The sequence below is a fragment of the Leucoraja erinacea genome, chromosome 11, assembly GCF_028641065.1.
Source record: "Leucoraja erinacea ecotype New England chromosome 11, Leri_hhj_1, whole genome shotgun sequence".
NCBI lineage: Eukaryota > Metazoa > Chordata > Chondrichthyes > Rajiformes > Rajidae > Leucoraja > Leucoraja erinaceus.
Window position 1 is genome coordinate 41,889,658 of NC_073387.1, and position 18,299 is coordinate 41,907,956.

The window sequence follows — 18,299 nt, forward strand, 5'->3', positions numbered from 1 at the left end:
TTGGGATCTGTGGGAGAGTAGTAAATGGTTATACTGTAGTGGACCAATATCTGGTTTGGCTGTAGTCCAGTTGCACACTGCATCATTATGGAGTACACAAAGGACAATAGCAGGTAAATCAGTGATTTGGCCTTGGCCTGTGTTGTGGAGAATGGAGTGGAAGGAAGTCCCGACAGTGATTGCCATATGTCCCCAAACAGAACAATGAAGTTCTTACTTGAGCAGTTGGAGATTAGTTCAGAAGATCAGGGCTTGGTGTTGTCGGATCACTATCTGGAAGGCTGGGTGGCCATGATGGTTGGGTGGGGTCATGGTGATACATTGTGGACGGTCCCAAGTAGTGGAGGCGAATAAAGAAAAAAATCGAAATAAATCAAAAGTGCCCATTTGTAATAAAAAGGAACTGCAGATGCTGTTTTATACCAAAAATAGACACAAAATGCTGGAGTAACTCAGCGGGTTAGGCAGCATCTCTGGAGAATAGATATGTGATGTTTCAGGGTCAGGAGCCTTCTTCATACTGATTGTACTAGGGAAGCATGGTCGACACATAAATGATTGTAGCCAAGACTTGCTCCAGAGACAAAATTACTTTCATGTATTTGGTGCTGACAGCAAAATTGTGCAATGTATCTGAATTTCGAGGCCAGATACAGGACTTTGACCATACCCCATCCACAGTACAGTGGGCAGTTTTGTAACTGCATACCAGTGCAAAGATATACTTATCCAGGAGGTTGTGAAATGTATGTCCACTGGATAGAATGCTGCAATGAAGATGTTGTCATTTGAAAAGCATAAAATTGACCAACGCTCAGCAGATTTACACTGATGTTTGACGAACAATGTCTTGAAAGTGATTTACACGTTAGAGGCTTAAAGGCCTTTTCCTATGGCAGGAAAGTCTAAACCTGGGGTCAGAATCTCAAACTGACTGTCATTATTTGGGCTGAGACAGAGGGAAATATATTTGCACATAATGTTATAAAACTCTAGAATGATCCACCCTAGAGGGCTGTTGGTGTTCAATCATTGAATTTATTAAAGATGTTTGGTCTCATCAATAAATATTGGATTTGGGTGGGAGAATGGATGAGCTATATCGGCCGAGATCTTATTGAAAAGCACAACTTGCTGAATTGGCTGCTTTTTTTGTGTTTCTATTTCTTAAAGACACAGAAGAAGCCATTCAGCCCACCGGGTCAATGCAGACCTTAAAGAAGCAATTCCACGCATCTCATTTCCCCCATATTTCCCTGTAACCCTGCAATTCACTCTCTCTCCGACATGCCCATTATCTGTCTTGATTTTGTTTGCCCCATCAAAGGGTAATTTACAATAGCCTATGAACCCACCAGTGCACCGTTAGCATGTGGGAGTAAACCAGAGCAGTCAGAGGAAACAAATGTGGTCAGGGAGAAAATGTGCAGACTCCATATGGACAACATCAGAGATCAGGCTCTAACCCAGGTCCCTGAAGCAATGAGGAAGTGCAGCCAACCGATGGACAAGAGAAAACACTAGAGTGATTGGAGTCAAAACTTGAAAAGGAAAGATAGTCAAGGTCATTAGACATGCATCATCTGTCCCAACACATGCTCCTGAAGGCAATGAACTAGGACTGGACATCTCCAGCTGCTTCAGGGATCAGAAGTAGGATGTTTCCTGTAATTGCATCATGTTAAATTCCACTTGCAGATCCTCGTCCAACAAAGCAGCCCATGCCTGTTTGAAGTAAGACATTCAAGCACAAGCAAAAACATGGGAAGTAACATTCAGGCAAATCGTTAAGTTTAAGAAAGAACTGCAGATGCTGGAAAAATCAAAGGTAGACAAAAATGCTGGAGAAACTCAGCGGGTGAGGCAGCATCTATGGAGAGAAGGAATAGTCGACGTTTCGGGTCGAGACCCTCCCTCAGACTGGGAGGGGGGGGGGGGGGGGGGGGGGGGGGGGGGGGGGGGGAAAAAAGAAAGGAAGAGGCAGAGACAGTAGGCTTGTGGGAGAGCCGGGAAGGGGAGGGGAAGGAGGGAGAAACCAAGGACTCAGGAGGATTCACAGAGTGGGAGGTGAGAGAGGGTGTTGCTAAACTGTCTTCGGATAGAAGAGAACTTCTTCAAAGTAGACATACCTTGAGGAGATTTCGCAGTAGACGAAATGTTTAAGAAAGAACTGCAGATGCTGGAAAAATCGAAGGTAGACAAAAATGCTGGAGAATCTCAGCGGGTGAGGCAGCATCTCCAGACAAATTGAGTGGTCGGTCAATGGCAATTAGCAACAAAACTGAATCTAACAACCCACCTTTAGTATTTACTGTCATCACCATTGAACGGTGAGTCCCGTAACACCAACAATTTGGGGATAATCATTGACCAGAAATTTAACTGGAGCAGTCAGATAAACATTATGGCAACAGAAGCAAGTTAGAGGATAAGTATTATGATTCCTCAAAACCTTTCACCATCTAGTAGGTACAGAAGTATGATGGAATACTTAGCACAACTGACAGGATTAGGCATGCCTTTGTCCAAAGTTTAGCGATTACGCAGTTTTATTCTTATTATTGTTTCTTTATAATAGCTCGATACAATGAAAATTATCATGAAAATCAAATAAGAAACTACAAATGCTGCAAATCTGAAATAAAAACAGAATTAATATCATGGTTTTTATTGATATCATGGTTTTAAGTAAAATGGTTTCACTTTAAGAGCTGCCTAGTTTCTGCCATTCTCTAATTTCATGGCAGAATTGCTAGACCAGTTTAGAAGATAATTAAAAGTAACCTGTATTGCGCTGGGTCTGTCACCAAGAGACTATACACAATAAAGATGACAGATCGACACAAAAAGCTGGAGTAACTCAGCAGGACAGGCAGCATCTCTAGAGAGTAGGAATGTGTGACGATTTGGGTCGACCCTCCTTCAGACTGAGAGTCACAAGGGAGGGAAACTAGAGGTGGAAGGGAGTAGGGACGAAAAGGCAAACATTTTACAAGAAATAGAAGTGCACAAGAAAATTACCAACACTATTTATGATAAATTATCCTTTCTTGTGTATTCCTTATACCTAATCATTCTGCACCATCTATCCTTTATCGTCCAATTGGTTGACATTTCAATTACAGTTGCAGTTGGTTTTATATGCATTGTGGCCTCATCCACCCACAATTTTTACTCCTCTATTAGCCTCACCCCTGCAATATTCCTTAAATCTGTCTCTTTGAGTTTCTTGTGTGGTCACACTCCACTTGCACCATTAGCGTTTGTTTCGCTTCGAGTCCAAGTAAAATTAGGCCATTCGACCCATCAAGTCTACTTTGTCATTCAATCATGGCTGATCTATCTCTCCTTCCTAACTCCATTCTCCTGCCTTCTCCCCATAACCTCTGACACCCATACTAATCAAGAATCTATCTATCTCTGCCTTAAATATATCTAGTGACTTTGCCTCCACAGCCTTCTGTGGCCAAGAATTCCATAGTTTCACCACCCCCTGACTAAAGAAATACTTCCTCATCTCTATCCTAAAAGAACATCCTTTAATTCTGAAGCTATGATCTCTAGTCCTAGACTCTCTCACTAGTGGAAACATCCTCTCCACACCCACTCTATTCAAGCCTTACACTATTCTGTACGTTTCATTCTTCAAACTCTAGCGAATATAGGCCCAGTGCCGTCAAACGCTCATCATATGTTAACCTACTCATTCCTGGGATCATTCTTGTAAACCTCCTTTGGACCCTCTACAGATCCAGCACATCCTTCATCAGAGATGCTGCCCAAAATTGTTCACAATATTTCAAATGCAGCCTGTCCAGCGCCTTAAAGAGGACATCCCTGTTTTTGTATATAAGCCCTCTCGAAATAAATGCTAACAATGCTTTCTTTACTACTGATTCGACTTGCAGATTAACTTTTTGGGAATCCTGCACCAGCACTCCCAAGTCACTTTACACTTCCAATTTCTGGATTCTCTCCCCATTTAGAAAATAATCTATGCCTTTATTCCTACTACCAAAATGCATGACTCCGCACTTTGTTGCACTATATTCCATCTGCCACTTCTCTGCTGACTCTCCCAACCCATCCAAGACTTTCTGTAGAGCCCCTACTTTCTCCACATTATGTGCCCCTCCACCTATTTTCGTATCATCTGCAAAATTGGCCACAAAGTCTTCAATCGGTTTATCCAAATCATTAATATACAATGTGAAGAGCAGTGGCCCCAGCCCTGTGGAACTCTGCTAGTCACTGACAGCCAACCAGAAAAAGCCCCCTTTATTGTCACTCTTTTACTTCTGCCATCCAGCCAACCTGATATCCATACTATTATTTGCCTTTTGATACCATGGGCTCTCATCTTCCTTAGCAGCCTCCCATGTGTTACCTTATCAAAGGCTTTCTGAAAATCTAGATTTACATCATCTACCGACTCTCCTTTGTCCTGCTATTTCCTTCTTCAAAGAATTCCAGCAAATTTGTCAGGCACGGCCTCCCCTTTACAAAGCCCTGCTGACTTCGGCCTATTTTATCGTGAACTTCTAAGTACTCCGTACCCTCATCCTTTATAACGGACTCTAAAATCTCACCGACCATCAAAGTCAGACTAACCAGCCTATAGTTCCCACTATTCTGCTTTGCTCCCTCTTGTGCAGCGGGGTAATATTGGTAATTTTCCAATCATCTGGAACTACTCCTGACTCTAGTGATTCATTAAATATCGCTATCTGTGCATTCACAAACTCTAAAGCCACCTCTTTCAGACTCCTATGGTGCAGTCCATCTGGTCCAGGTAACATCCACCTTCAGACCTTTCAGCTTCCCAAACAACTTCTCCCTAGTAATAGCCATTCCACTAACTTCCAGCCCCTGACTATCTTGAATTTCAAGCACGTTGCTAGTGTCTTCCACTGTGAAGATGGAAAAAAAGTTATTCAACTCCTCTGCCATTTCTTTATTCCCATTATCATTTCTCCTATTTCATTTTCCAGCGGTCCTTACTCTTTATAATTGTCAAGATTATTTGGTGCATGTTACTACTTATGTTATTCACCTCTTACCACAATGGCTACAAACTCACACTTGTTAAAATAAAGAGCTGAAGTAAACATTAGAACTTTGCCCGTTCAACTGTAAGAACATTCACTACAACTGATTTGTTATATATACAAAACTTGATATATACAAAAATATGTCATCCAGAAAGTGCAAAAACATTACAGTTATGAGTATTTTCCTGTATTACAAATACGTTTTACAATCACCAAGCAAAATAGTAATGATTTCTTATTCTCATATATTATGAATAAATAGAATTGTCCAAATCCTACTCAAAGAAAACATTTTGAAATGATAAACTTAAAACTTATTTTTCTTTCCCTTGTGGTGCAAGAAATGTAGAAAGTGTTACAAACATTTTATCATTTGTGGAGAAAGATAATAGTGGCGGAGAGGGTTAAACATTACGTTTTTGGTGAATATATAATCGAGCTGCATTATGTGTAACTTTTGAATAGCACTGAAGCTGGAAATAATTAAAAGTGGTTGATATGAAAACTAACCTAAAGAACAAGTAGAATTTTCTTTTTACTAATAAGGCTGACGTTAAATAATAACCTGATGAGGCTATAAATAAACCATTCCTACCTTTCAAATATAAGCTGAACAACAGAAAAACAATGACTTTGAAACTTTTCATTTCTTTTTCGTGCTTTAATGCAGAAAGCTATACATAAATCTACTTCCCCAAGTCCAGGTTGGTTTGCAAGTGGAAAATGTGTAAATGTATGGCTCTGCACGGTTTATTTCTGGTGTTTCCTTTGAAAGAATGGGAGGAAGTTGAATGAAATCACATGAGAATTAACGTCACAGACCATTTGCTTATCTAATACCATGTTCTGATTCACAGGGTGTGGGAATCTTGCATCTAAAAGTTCACAATGATTTGGCACCATTTGCATTTTAGTTGAATGCCAGCTCCAGAAATACTCTTTAATAATAGATCTGTTTCCAAATATTTCAGACTAGAATTTCAACTCTTTTATTTTAAATCTATTCTGAAATACAATATACAATATAACTACAGTAAAGAGTTCTCAAATCATTCTAATCCTTTTTGAAAAGTAAATTATAAAATGCAATTTTTCTTTCTCATCTTCCTTCGGATCCAACTTCCTTTACATTGCTTCTCTTGGTGAAAATACTTTATTTCAAAATACTTTCTGATGTTTCTTTCCTTATTCTCTTAAATTGTTCTGGCTGTTGTCTCATTTTGTCTACAAATTTCTGTTTTTCAGTCCACTGTGCTCAGATCAATTAAAAAGTTGCACTCTCAATTGTCCGAGACTACACCACACAATAGAAGTTTAATCAAAATTTGTATTGTGTGTTTAATGAATCCACGATACAATTCCAATACACTTTGAAGACTGGCAATTAAATCATGAGCCTTCTACAAGGCCTTTGAATCACATAACATGCCTTGCTCACTGGCATAAATATATTGACGTAATCCAACAGGGAGGGTTTGAATGTTATGTACCTAGTGAATTCAATAAAAAATTGTGAATTTACTGTTCATTTTAGTGCCTGTAGCCATAATAGGGAAACAGTGAGTGTTCAGAACAATTGATCCCACAAAGCTAGAGCTTCTGGCTATGAAAAATAAATAATAGAATGACTCAAAGAAAAGCTTCCATCATCATGAGAGTGATCAAAATTGCAGACAGTTTAAGGGAGCAGAGACACAGGAAGGAATGAATGAGCACATTAAAATAACAAAGAAAATCTTGAAAAAAAATGGTAAACTATATTAATGATTGCACAATTCCTTCTGCTGTTAGTTTTAAAGGGGTTGAGATAATGAAGCACACAGGTTTCACAAATATCATTACTTTGAGGTCCTATTATCTAGCTAGAATTCCAAAGCCATTTTGGAGCATACCCACAAGAAACATCATTGAACATAGAAACATAGAAACATAGAAAATAGGTGCAGGAGTAGGCCATTTGGCCCTTTGAGCCTGCATCGCCATTTGATATGATCATGGCTGATCATCCAACTCAGTATCCCATCCCTGCCTTCTCTCCATACCCCCTGATCCCTTTAGCCACAAGGGCCACATCTAACTCCCTCTTAAATATAGCCAATGAACTGGCCTCAACTACCTTCTGTGGCAGAGAATTCCAGAGATTCACCATTCTCTGTGTAAAAAATGATTTCCTCATCTCGGTCCTAAAAGTCTTCCCTCTTATCCTTAAACTGTGACCCCTAGTTCTGGACTTTCCCAACATCGGGAATAATCTTCCTGCATCTAGCCTGTCCAACACCTTAAGAATTTTGTAAGTTTCTATAAGATCCCCCCTCAGTCTTCTGAATTCCAACGTGTTCCAACGAAAATCTGACATGAGACCAAATTAGTGTATGTTTAATTTTGAATGTGATGTTCAGGGGGTAATAATACAAGAAGTAAGGACATAAACTAATCTTTGATCTCTGTGACTCCAATCTTTTATCCCCCCCATAATATTCACTGGAACTGATAGGAAGATGGAGAAACCTTTGCATTAGAAATAAGCAGGCCATTGCTCCATCAAGTAAGATCAAGGCTGATATTACTTTGACCTTAACTCTGTCTTCCTGCTTATTTCCCATAAACTATGAGGTCTAAAACACAGTCTAACTCTGCATGTGGCAAGTCCAGAACAACAGAACATAACATTAAAACTATGGGCAGGTCATTCCATAACATGAAGAATGGTAGAAGCATGGAAACATCTCCCACAGAAAGCAACGGTCACAGCTCAATTAATGTACTTAAAAATTCAAAATCAATAGAATTTTGCTTTCTGGTAGTATTCAGGTACATGGACATAAGAACAACATCCTATCCATGAATACAAGAACATTCACAGGAGGAGAGGTTTCTCCTGGATTTATTTGGAGAATCAGAAAAAATCAAAACAAATTTAAAAATTAAAATGTTTTAGTATGATAAGATGAACCTCCATAAAATAAAATAAAGCATTCGGGAAAAAAATGTAGTAGGCACTGGAAATGGAAAGGGTGAATGCACACACCATTTTCCCTGCAAGCCACAACAGTGACTGGAACAGCTACTCCAGATCAGTAGAAGACTTGGTTAATTTAGGCTGCTATGCACGAAAAAAATAATCAGAAGAAAAATGGTCATTAGATGCTAAGGTTTGTCCCTTGTTGAAAAAAGCTAAATGAATGCAGATGGAACAATACAATTCAATCAGTAGTTCAATGTTCCTATCAACAACAAGCAAACAATATCTTTCTATTGGGGAAATGCAGCTGGTTCGAACACACGGACTATGAGAAAATTAGACATGAGACCAAATTAATGTATGTTTAATTTTTAATGAGAATTGTGCGATGAACTGGGCACATCAGCCTGTGGGGCTGATTTCATGTTGATGTTCTTACTAAACTGCCAATTTCAGGGCTGTACATTTTTTTTCAGGATTTGGCATCAATTCTGGCTCAAGGCTTAACAGTAGATTTTAATGGCAAATATAATTTACCCATTTAATTGGAACAGAGAAACTTTGCCAAGTTTTACTGCAGCAAATTTCCTGAGACCGAACATGTTCCTACATCTGCTCCCTTGCTTTTATTCCAAGTCTTCTAACACATGGACTGCCAACACTGCATCAGGAAAGCAAAGTGTCCTGTGATATTCTCCACCCGCTTTAATTCTTCATCCATAAAATATTTCAGCTAGCAATTTTCTTGCCAAACGGGATGCAAAGCCCCTCAACACAGCAGTCGTTGCTGTGCATAACTTCCTGAAACGGAGAGCTCAACAAAACTCCAATTTGGTCCAAAAGTTCATTATAAATAATAAACTGAGCCAATCTTGAGAAATCAGTTCAGCTGTGGGTGATTTTTTTTTTAGCTCAGCGATTTAAACAATAATGTAAATATATTCTGTATGAAACATTATAACTAGAAATATTGTTAAAATTGCATGTTAAGATTACAAACGTATTTACGTTTACCTGTAACATGAATTTCTAATTGAGCATTGCAACAGCAGCATGCAGCCATGAAATACAGAATAGTGGTGCTTCGTGAACAACAGTAATTCAGGTAGACACAAAATGCTGGAGTAACTCAGCGGGTCCGGCAGCATCCCTGGAGAGAAGGAATGGGTGACGTTTCTTCAGACCTGAAGAAGGGTCTCGACCCGAAACGTCACCCATTCCTTCTCTCCAGAGATGCTGCCTGGCCCGCTTAGTTACTCCAGCATTTTGTGTCAATCTTCAATTTAAACCAGCATCCGCAGTTCCTTCCAACACACAACAGTAATCCAGGTGTCAAGAACCCTGTTTGAGGGGATGGAGAAGCCGAAGAATTACTCTTTGTGCAGTTACTGAGTGTCAAAGGGTGCAAATAGGGAATGTCTATGTAGCAATTCATTAAGGCACTACCTACTGTGCAAAAAAATGCAGACTATGCCATAATTCAGGTAAAGAATCTGGCAATACTCAGCATTCATTAACTTCATGGTATTGAAGAAATTCTGCTTCAGAGCCAATATTAATAAAGCACAATACTCTTTTAACATGACAGGTCACCTTTCTAAAAACTTCCTGTGACTGAGTGAAAATCTCACTGCAATTATTGAAAGAATTATGCTCTCAGCTACTTCGGGGTTTGGACACCCAGTATTATACACTGAGGTCAAATCACCAGTTCAGCAAGGCCAGTTCATTTGGTCACAACTGCGTGCACATTAGGACTTTAAAGGCAGTTCGTCACAGTGGGTATGAGCCTCAACGCACGATTGAATTGCATCCCGAGGGTCAATATACAAGGTTCGCCAGTAAGTGGATTATGGTTTGATCTAGGACAGGGAATGAACTCCCAATATGGACTACATTGTGGAGGCCTTCCGTGAACGCTGGTCACTGCAAGAAGTCGAATGTATTATTGATAAAAATGTTAATATTTTAATTTGATAACTTTCTTTGTAAAATGCCAATATAGGCATTCTTTGATCGTGTTACTACTTTGTATTTTTGTTTGTTCTGAATAAAAGCATTTTGTATGAGAAAAAAATATATATTTATATATGGACTACATATGGACATGGTTTATAAATGAAAACTATTGACAGCAATATACTCAATTCCTATTATTAGTTAAAGAATTGATGATATTAGACAATCTACCACCCACAGTGAAGATTATTACTAATAATGTTAATTGTTTATTAAGGGCGGTATGGTTGCACAGCGGTAGAGTTGCTACGTTACAGTGCCAGAGACCCAGGTTTGATCCTGACTACGGGTGCTTGTCTGTATGGAGTTTGTACATTCTTCCAGTGACCTGTGTTGGTGTTCTCCAGGATCTCCATTTTTTTTACCACACTCCAAAGATACAAAATAGTGAAAGGCTTGGACACAGTGGATGTGGAGAGGATGTTTCCACTAGTGGGAGAGTCTAGGACTAGAGGTAATCGCCTGAGAATTAAGGGACGTTATTTTAGGAAGGAGATGATGAGAAATGTATTTAGTCAGAGGGTAGTGAATCTGTGGAATTCTTTGCCACAGAAGGCTGTGGAGGCCAAGTTAGTGGAGATAGATAGGTTTGTGATTAGTACAGGTGTCAAAGGTTATGGGAAGAAGGCAGAATGGGGTTAGGAGGGAGAGATAGATCAGCCATGATTGAATGGCAGAGTAGACATGATGGGCTGAATGGCTTAATTCTACTATCACATGCCCTTATGTACAGGTTGAAGGTTAATTGACCTGGTATAACTGTAATTTGTCCCTAGTGTGTGTAGGATAGTGTTAATATGCATGGGTTCGCTGGTCGGCGCAGACGAAAGGCCAAAAGACCCATTTCCGCGCTGTATCTCTAAACTAAACTAAAGTTAACATTAATTAACTAATTGATTCAACTAAATCTTCACAAAGGCTTGCAGCCCATGATCGATTGGTGAGAACTCTCTTATAGGAATGATATACAATGACAATTTAAGGAGGACTTTTGTTGGCTAGTGCAAAGATCGTGAGTTGAAAGTTTTTTTCTAAGTTCAAAATTAAGATATTTAAAATTAGTTCAACAATTAACATGTAAATCACATGGTAAGATTATTGATATGAATAACAATTTAACTCTTCCTATTTGTAGAAGGTTCAAAAGAAGAAAAAGGAAGCAGAAAAATATTTGAACTAGCCCTGGAATGCAATTTCATATAGGAAATTGATGTGGCCATTTCTCATGCAAAAATGCATTGTTAAACTGATATGGATGTGTCCACACACTGATAATTTGATGCTTACTAATCTGAATATGAACACCTAATAAAACATGATTTCCATAATTATGTATTATAATTAATGTGATATTGTCCAGGGTGGCTATATTCATTAAGAGCCCCTGAGATTTATTTAAAAAGAAAAAACATTTGAATCAGCACAGAAATTTCAATCCACATTTGCCTTACAGGAAAAGATGTAATTTCCTGCCAGACAACCATTGTAACACCATGCTGTCTGAAACAATGTACCACCAAACTAAATAAACTAATTACTTATTTTATGTTAATCAATTTCCTGTCTAAGTCCATTATGACATCAATGTTCAGACATTGTAAACCAATGAACAAGGAAATCAATGTCACTTTACACAAAGCACATTATAGACCATCACTTCAAGCTGACCTCGAAAAATATTTCAAGGCAGCACAAGGAACTGTTCACTTTATCTGTGCCCTCTTCATACACTCTTCACTAATCTACTTTGCTTCGTACTCAGCATTAGCAATGAAGCTGGTCCTTGCACACGATTATGGAGAGTAATGCCCCTGTCTCACTTAGGAAACCTGAACGGAAACCTTTGGAGACTTTGTGCCCCACCCAAGGTTTCCGTGCGGTTCCCGGAGGTTTTTGTCAGTCTACCAACCTGCTTCCACTACCTGCAACCTCCGGCAACCACCTGCAACCTCCGGGAACCGCACGGAAACCTTGGGTGGGGCACAAAGTCTCCAAAGGTTTCCGTTCAGGTTTCCTAAGTGGGACAGGGGCATGGATTATGAAGAGAGGAAAACCTGGCAAAACAAACTAGCAGAATTATTTAAAGGGGCACAGTGATTTATTGTGAAACATTTGTTGACTGATTCAATTAAGATGCATAGGTGTATTTAATGTAAAAAATGGGAAAACATGTTGTTAAAATCTCTATCACCGTACACTATTTTGGTGCAAGTGGTTTAATTCTCCATATAATCATTGCCAATGAAATAAATTAACGGCAGATTCCAAGCACTGACTTTTACAGGTTTAGTTTAGAGGTACAGTGCAGAAACAGGCCGATCCGATCAGCAATCCCTTACACAAGCACTATCCTACACACTGGGGAAAGTTTACAATCTTACCAAGCCAATTAACCTACAAACTAGTACGTCTTTGGAGCATGGGAGAAACCTGAGGTCCCGGAGAAAAGCCATGCAGATCACGGGCATGGCTGGATTTACGTATAAGCTTCACAAGCTTAAGCTTAGGGCCTCGAGATCTAGGGGGGCCTCGGCAGAGCCGGATTTACCTATAGGCTGAAGCCTAGGGCCTCAAAATCTAGGAGGCCTCCGGCCAAGGTGTTTTTTTCCTAGAGTAAAAAAAATCCGGAGAAAAAAATTGGAGAGCTATCAGCGTTTCCACTTTGACGGAAATTACCCAAAATTATGGTTCCGGCCCACTGGAAGTTTTGGGGGATAAAATTACGACCATCCGCGCCTGCGCAGTTGGGGGAAGCCGGTGACGCAGTAGCGACGCAAAATGACGCTGTCTCTCCGCGCATGCGTAGTGGACCCGGGCGGGTTCAGATCTCCTTTTGTATTCCACACAATCGCCTCAATGCCTCATGTTTACCAAAGATCCTACGTGTCTACTCCACGTAAGTAGTGGAATATTGCATTGCGGGAATGTGCCTGTGTCTCCGGGCCGGGGGGGGGGGGGGGGGGGCTGGGGTCTGGGGGTCGTGGAGTTGGAGCCTCGCTGCATGGGAGGGAGAGAGAGGGGAAGGGAGGGAGAGAGGGGGGGGGATGTGAGAGGGGGAAAGGGGGGTTGAGACAGAGGGGGGGGGAGGGAGAGAGGGGAAGGGGGAGGGGGGAGAGAGAGAGATGGGGAGGGAGAGAGAAGTGGAGGGAGAGGGAGGGGGAGAGGGATAGGGGGATTATGTTAGTGAGATTGCAAAATTAAGGTAGGTTTTATAGCAATTATATTTTCTCCATATGAATAATATCAAACAATTGGAAATGCTTTCTTTTCCTTGATAACAATACTTAAAAATATGTATCCATAGTTTGCGACTTTCACTTTGCATTATATTTTTAATGTGCCCACACTAACACAGTCGAACAGTAACAGGTAATCAAATCAACACACAAAACATTTTCTGAAAAAACGTTTTATTTACTGCAAAAACTTACAGTATTTTATTTGCAGTCATTGCATGCCCCTTTATAACATTTTGCATAACATTTTACAGTACAACTTGATTGTTAAAACAAGGACAACTTCAATTCTTGATTTAAAAAAAATGTATACAACAATGATCCCAATCATCCCTTTCCAACCACATTACTCTTGACTCAACCAAAATTATTTCTGAAATGTTGGTCATAAATTTGGTGCAAAAATGCTCCAAAATAAGGCTCAGAATGTACCAGAGAACATCTAAAACCCCAGAGCATGCAAGGGTCTTTCAGCTTTGCGCTTGTGATATGCGCTGCATTCACTTATTTCACATAACATTTTTGTAATCCTGCCATGCCACACCCCTTTTTGAAAAGCTTCGTACGGGCCTAGTGTATAATATTTTTGACTGTCATAGGCCTTTCTTACATATGCTGTCACAACACACTTTAGTTTCTAAACAACATTTCAGTAATTTTTCTTGCCCTCCATTTCAGAATAATAGTGTTTTAAGCCGATAACTCGACACTAGCACTGGTAATAAATAAAAAGCGCAGCTTTCCAGTTCTTTTATCTCATTTGCCACGCTCGGCTGTACATCGGTGTCAATCTGGAGAACTCTTCCATCTTCCTCACGTCGTGGGGGTGGGGGTGGGGGATTGGGAGGGGCCTCACAAGTGGAATAGCCTAGGGCCTCTCTTCATCTAAATCCAGCCCTGGTCATGGGGGGAACTTATAAATTCTGTACATGATTCCTTAGTCAGGATTGAATCGGGATCTCTGGCACTGTAAGGCAACAATTCTACCGCTGCACCACCGTGCCGCCCTGTTTAAGTTAAGGGTACTTTAAATCCAACAGTTAACTAAAATATTTAATGTGACTAATGCAAGTAAAAATTACCATTCACGTATTACCCCCTCAAATAGGAAATAAGAACCCCAATTTATATTTCCTATACCCAGGCACGGAACTTGCTATCAAAATATGGAGGGAGCCGGGGAACAGGGTGGACACAATTTTTGGCGGCTGCGTGCGCATGCGCACACTCACACATACATGCGCAAGGCTTCGGAGGCTCAATCCAGCGCTAAATGCAGCTCAACTCTGTCTCGCCAGGTTAACCTACAAGCCCTGACTGGACTGACGGGACACCAGCGCTGCTTCTCCGTGCTGCCCATATTTCCCGCAAGCCCAGGCAGGTTAAGCTCTGGGGGGGGGGGGGAGGGGTGGGTGGCACTCGGGGTGGGGACAAGCCAGCGCCGGAGAGCTGGGATCCTGTCTGCGGATGAGGCGCAGGTCTGTGCCACGTCTCCCTCCTCCAATCACCGCACTCTATCCTCAGTCCCACCCCCCTTCCCCCCACTCTTCCCTCCTCCAATCATCACGTGAATCATCATGACCCGCCCCCATTGCCTGCTGACCGACGTCTCTCTCGTCCAATCGGCGCCCTTGATCAGCAGTCCCACCTCCACTGTCTCGCGGAAAACGGAGATTTTAAAATACGGATTACAAAAACTTGGGGGGGGGGGATGTCCCCCACCTCTCAAAACATGGGGGGGACGTGTCCCCTCTGGCCCCCCCGGGTTTTCCGCCCCAGCCTATACGTCAGCATCTATGTTTACTTCAGCGAACTGCAGTCTCTGAAGTATGTCAAGTATCATATTACGGTCAAAGGAATCTGGCTTAAACATGCATTAACTTGTTGAGGTTGCACATTAACCAAGTGTTGATGGACAAACAAACCATGCAGTTTACTAGGGTTACACAGAAAAGCTGGAGAAACTCAGCGGGTGCAGCAGCATCTATGTTTACTAAACTGGTTCCAGTGGAGATCACATACTTACAATCAGCCATCCGTACCTATAGAAATCTAGCCAGAACTGTGAAACCGAGTAGCCACACATTCAAAGCTTTATTACCTCAGGAGAAACAACCACCTGTTTCCTGCCTTTTTCCTGTCTATAGGCAGCAGACTCTGGGATCCTTGAGATCCAGGTTAAAAACAATTGATGGGATTGGCAAATATCCATTAGATTCAGCAGATGGTCCACTCTTCTAAGAGGTTGCCAGTGAATTTGCATAAGATTCAACTTGCTAATAAAGCTGAGCCTGTCAGTCAACGTTATGACAGGTAAAGGGTAACCTTGGTTCATTCCCTGTCTGCGTCCGGCATGCACCAATGGAGCTGCCCATTGTCATCTTCACATGTGCAGTGGAAACTAAATGTAACCAAGTTATTCAGATGGGGGAGATGAAAGTCCAGCTATATTACTAAGCTCCACTGCAACTCCATTTCCTTGGAAAGTTTCTCAATATGTTGAAAGCCCGCCATGGAGAAATTAATATTAGGGCTAAGCATATTATTTATGCTGGTGCATGTTGCAAAAATCAGAGTATAAAACCAGTCACAGTGCAGTGTGAGATGGGAAATCCCACTTCATGATGCTGTTACTCCACCATCCCCTGCCTCACAAAACACAAAGATCAATTGAAAGATACAATATGGTAGCAGGCCCTTTGGCCCACTGGATCCATGCCGACCATCAAAAATCCTTTCGCAATCGATCTACGTTATCCCACTTCCTACACGTTCGGGAGAATTTTCAAAGGGCAATTAACTTACAAACCTGCACATCTTTGGGTGTGGGAAGAAACCTGAGCACCCAAAGGAAACCCACAGGGAGAACATGCAAACTTCATACAGACAGCATCCATGGTCAGGATTGGACCCGTGTCTCCGGCGGTGTGAGGCAGCAGCTCTACCAGTTGTGCCACTGAGCTGCCCAAGAATGCAGCTCAGTGCAGAGATCAGCCCTCAACCCAGAAACAACTTGCGTCTCCATCCAGTTAGGCCAAGGAATCTACTCTTTTTTTTGTGTTTGTTAGCAGTTGAGAATAATGGAGGGAAATGTAAAGGTTAAAACCAGAAATCACAAGGCAGGGATAGAGACAGAAGGAACTGCAGATGCTGGAAACTTGAGTAAAACACAAAGCGCTGGAGGAACTCAGCAGGTCAGGCAGCATCTGTGGAGGTAATGGACAGTCAGATTCGGAAGATGGGTCCCAACCCAAAACATCTGCTGTCCATTCCTTCCACAGATGCTGCCTGCCCTGTAGAATCCTTCTAGCATTTTATATAGTGCACGGATACTGTAGAGTTCCCCATTAATAATCAACAAGATAACTTAACTAATAGCTCAGTCCCACAGTAACCTGGACACAACCATTCAGATATTTTTTTGTCCTATCCATCCCTTCCCTACCATATTTGCATTTGAAAACTATCATATTTGCCCTCTTTCTCACCCCACTGACAAACTTAATTCAAGTTGAAATATCTTCTTTCTCTACGTACAGATGCTGCCCAATCTGCTGAATGTTTATAGCACTTTCTTTTAAATGTTCAATTAACATCTGCAATTTTTTGATTTTCATATAAAATGTTGATTATTTATTGTCAGCTCGTTCCACAAATCCAAATAAATCCGTTTCTTCGGAATACACAAATACCTAAAAGGATTTATTATTGACTACCTTGTACTTATGACGAAGGTAGACAAAATGCTGGAGTAACTTAGCGGGACAGGCAGCATCTCTGGAGAGAAGGAATGGGTAGTGTTTCGGGTCGAGACCCTTCTTCAGACTGTATTGTATTTAGGATCCTTGTTTTGGAACATACTGATGTTGATTATAAACCAAAAAAACACAATAAATAATTAGATAGTGATGATGTAATTATATAATTTAAACACGAAGTTCCACTAACTTGTGTAAATTGTAAAATCTTTATTATTGTATTTAAGACAGAGAATCTCTATTTTTGCCATGCATTAATGATCTGTTTGTGTGACTCATTATTCATAAATAAACCATCTTAGAAAGGTCGCCAATATACTCGGAAGGATAAGATTCCTGGAAGTTATGAAGAAATATGGTTGAAACTGCTTGGGTTCTATTTGATTTTCCATTTTATTAACAGACAAGAAAATATTTTATTTTTAATTCTATCATCTGAGAATTTGCTTCCACTGAATTCTGTGTTAAGCTGATGCACCAAAGATAATTACATAAAACATGCAACATTTTTAATATTTAGTAGTCTTTGCTTTGTAAAGGTTGTGGATCATTAGCGTCGCTGATCAATAATGTTTGGTCACTAACCACTGAGCCATTTAATGTTTCGTCCCAAGTATTTTCCTCCGGTACTGTGTATTCAGTTTTCTCCTGCGCCATATCGTTCAGGATCAGTGTAGATAAAAAATGAGAGTCCATATTTCTGTCCTGTGAATCATCTGAAATAAAAAAACATATATACTCATAACTGCAAAAAATCTGGAATAAATCAAGATATCATTTCAATCGATAATATTTTTTATTCCATGAAAAGTCAAATACCCATCCTTTCAAGCATTTTCCATGACTCTGGTATAGAATACAGTAACTTTATCTTTTACCTGTACACTGTTGACAGCTTGATTGAATTCATGTATAGTTTTTGACAGGATAGCAGGCAAACAAAAGCTTTTCACTGCACATGACAATATTAAACTAAACTAAACTAATATAGTGAAATGCTTTGGCTTGCATACAATCCAGTAAAATTATCATATAACCATAGTGTGCAACAATTGAGTAGTGTAAAGAAAAAGATTTATTCTGAGATAGTATACAAAGAGTTGCCACATTTCTGGCACCATCTTTTAGCTTTCAAGAATCAGGTTATTAAAAAAAATATCAGGGGTTAGGGGGGGAAGGCAGCAGAATGGGGTTGAGAAGGAAAAATAATCAGCCAGAATTTAATGTCATAGACGTGACGGGCCGAATGGCCTAATTCACCTCCTAGAACTTG

General features: G+C 40.5%; 2 protein-coding genes across 2 annotated transcripts in view; both read right to left on the reverse strand.

The window, feature by feature from the left end:
- ecscr (endothelial cell surface expressed chemotaxis and apoptosis regulator) overlaps nt 1–5,810 on the reverse strand; it is a 33,228-nt gene extending 27,418 nt beyond the window's left edge. Inside the window, exon 1 of the mRNA XM_055643085.1 lies at nt 5,647–5,810. Within this exon, the coding sequence (XP_055499060.1) occupies nt 5,647–5,698 (52 nt within the window). The 5' untranslated portion in view covers nt 5,699–5,810. The remainder of the gene's footprint in view (nt 1–5,646) is intronic.
- An 11,392-nt stretch (nt 5,811–17,202) lies between these two features.
- Nucleotides 17,203–18,299, reverse strand: part of sting1 (stimulator of interferon response cGAMP interactor 1) — a 32,914-nt gene continuing 31,817 nt past the window's right edge. The window contains exon 8 of the mRNA XM_055643086.1: nt 17,203–17,742. Coding sequence (XP_055499061.1) covers nt 17,543–17,742 — 200 coding nt within the window. The 3' untranslated portion in view covers nt 17,203–17,542. The remainder of the gene's footprint in view (nt 17,743–18,299) is intronic.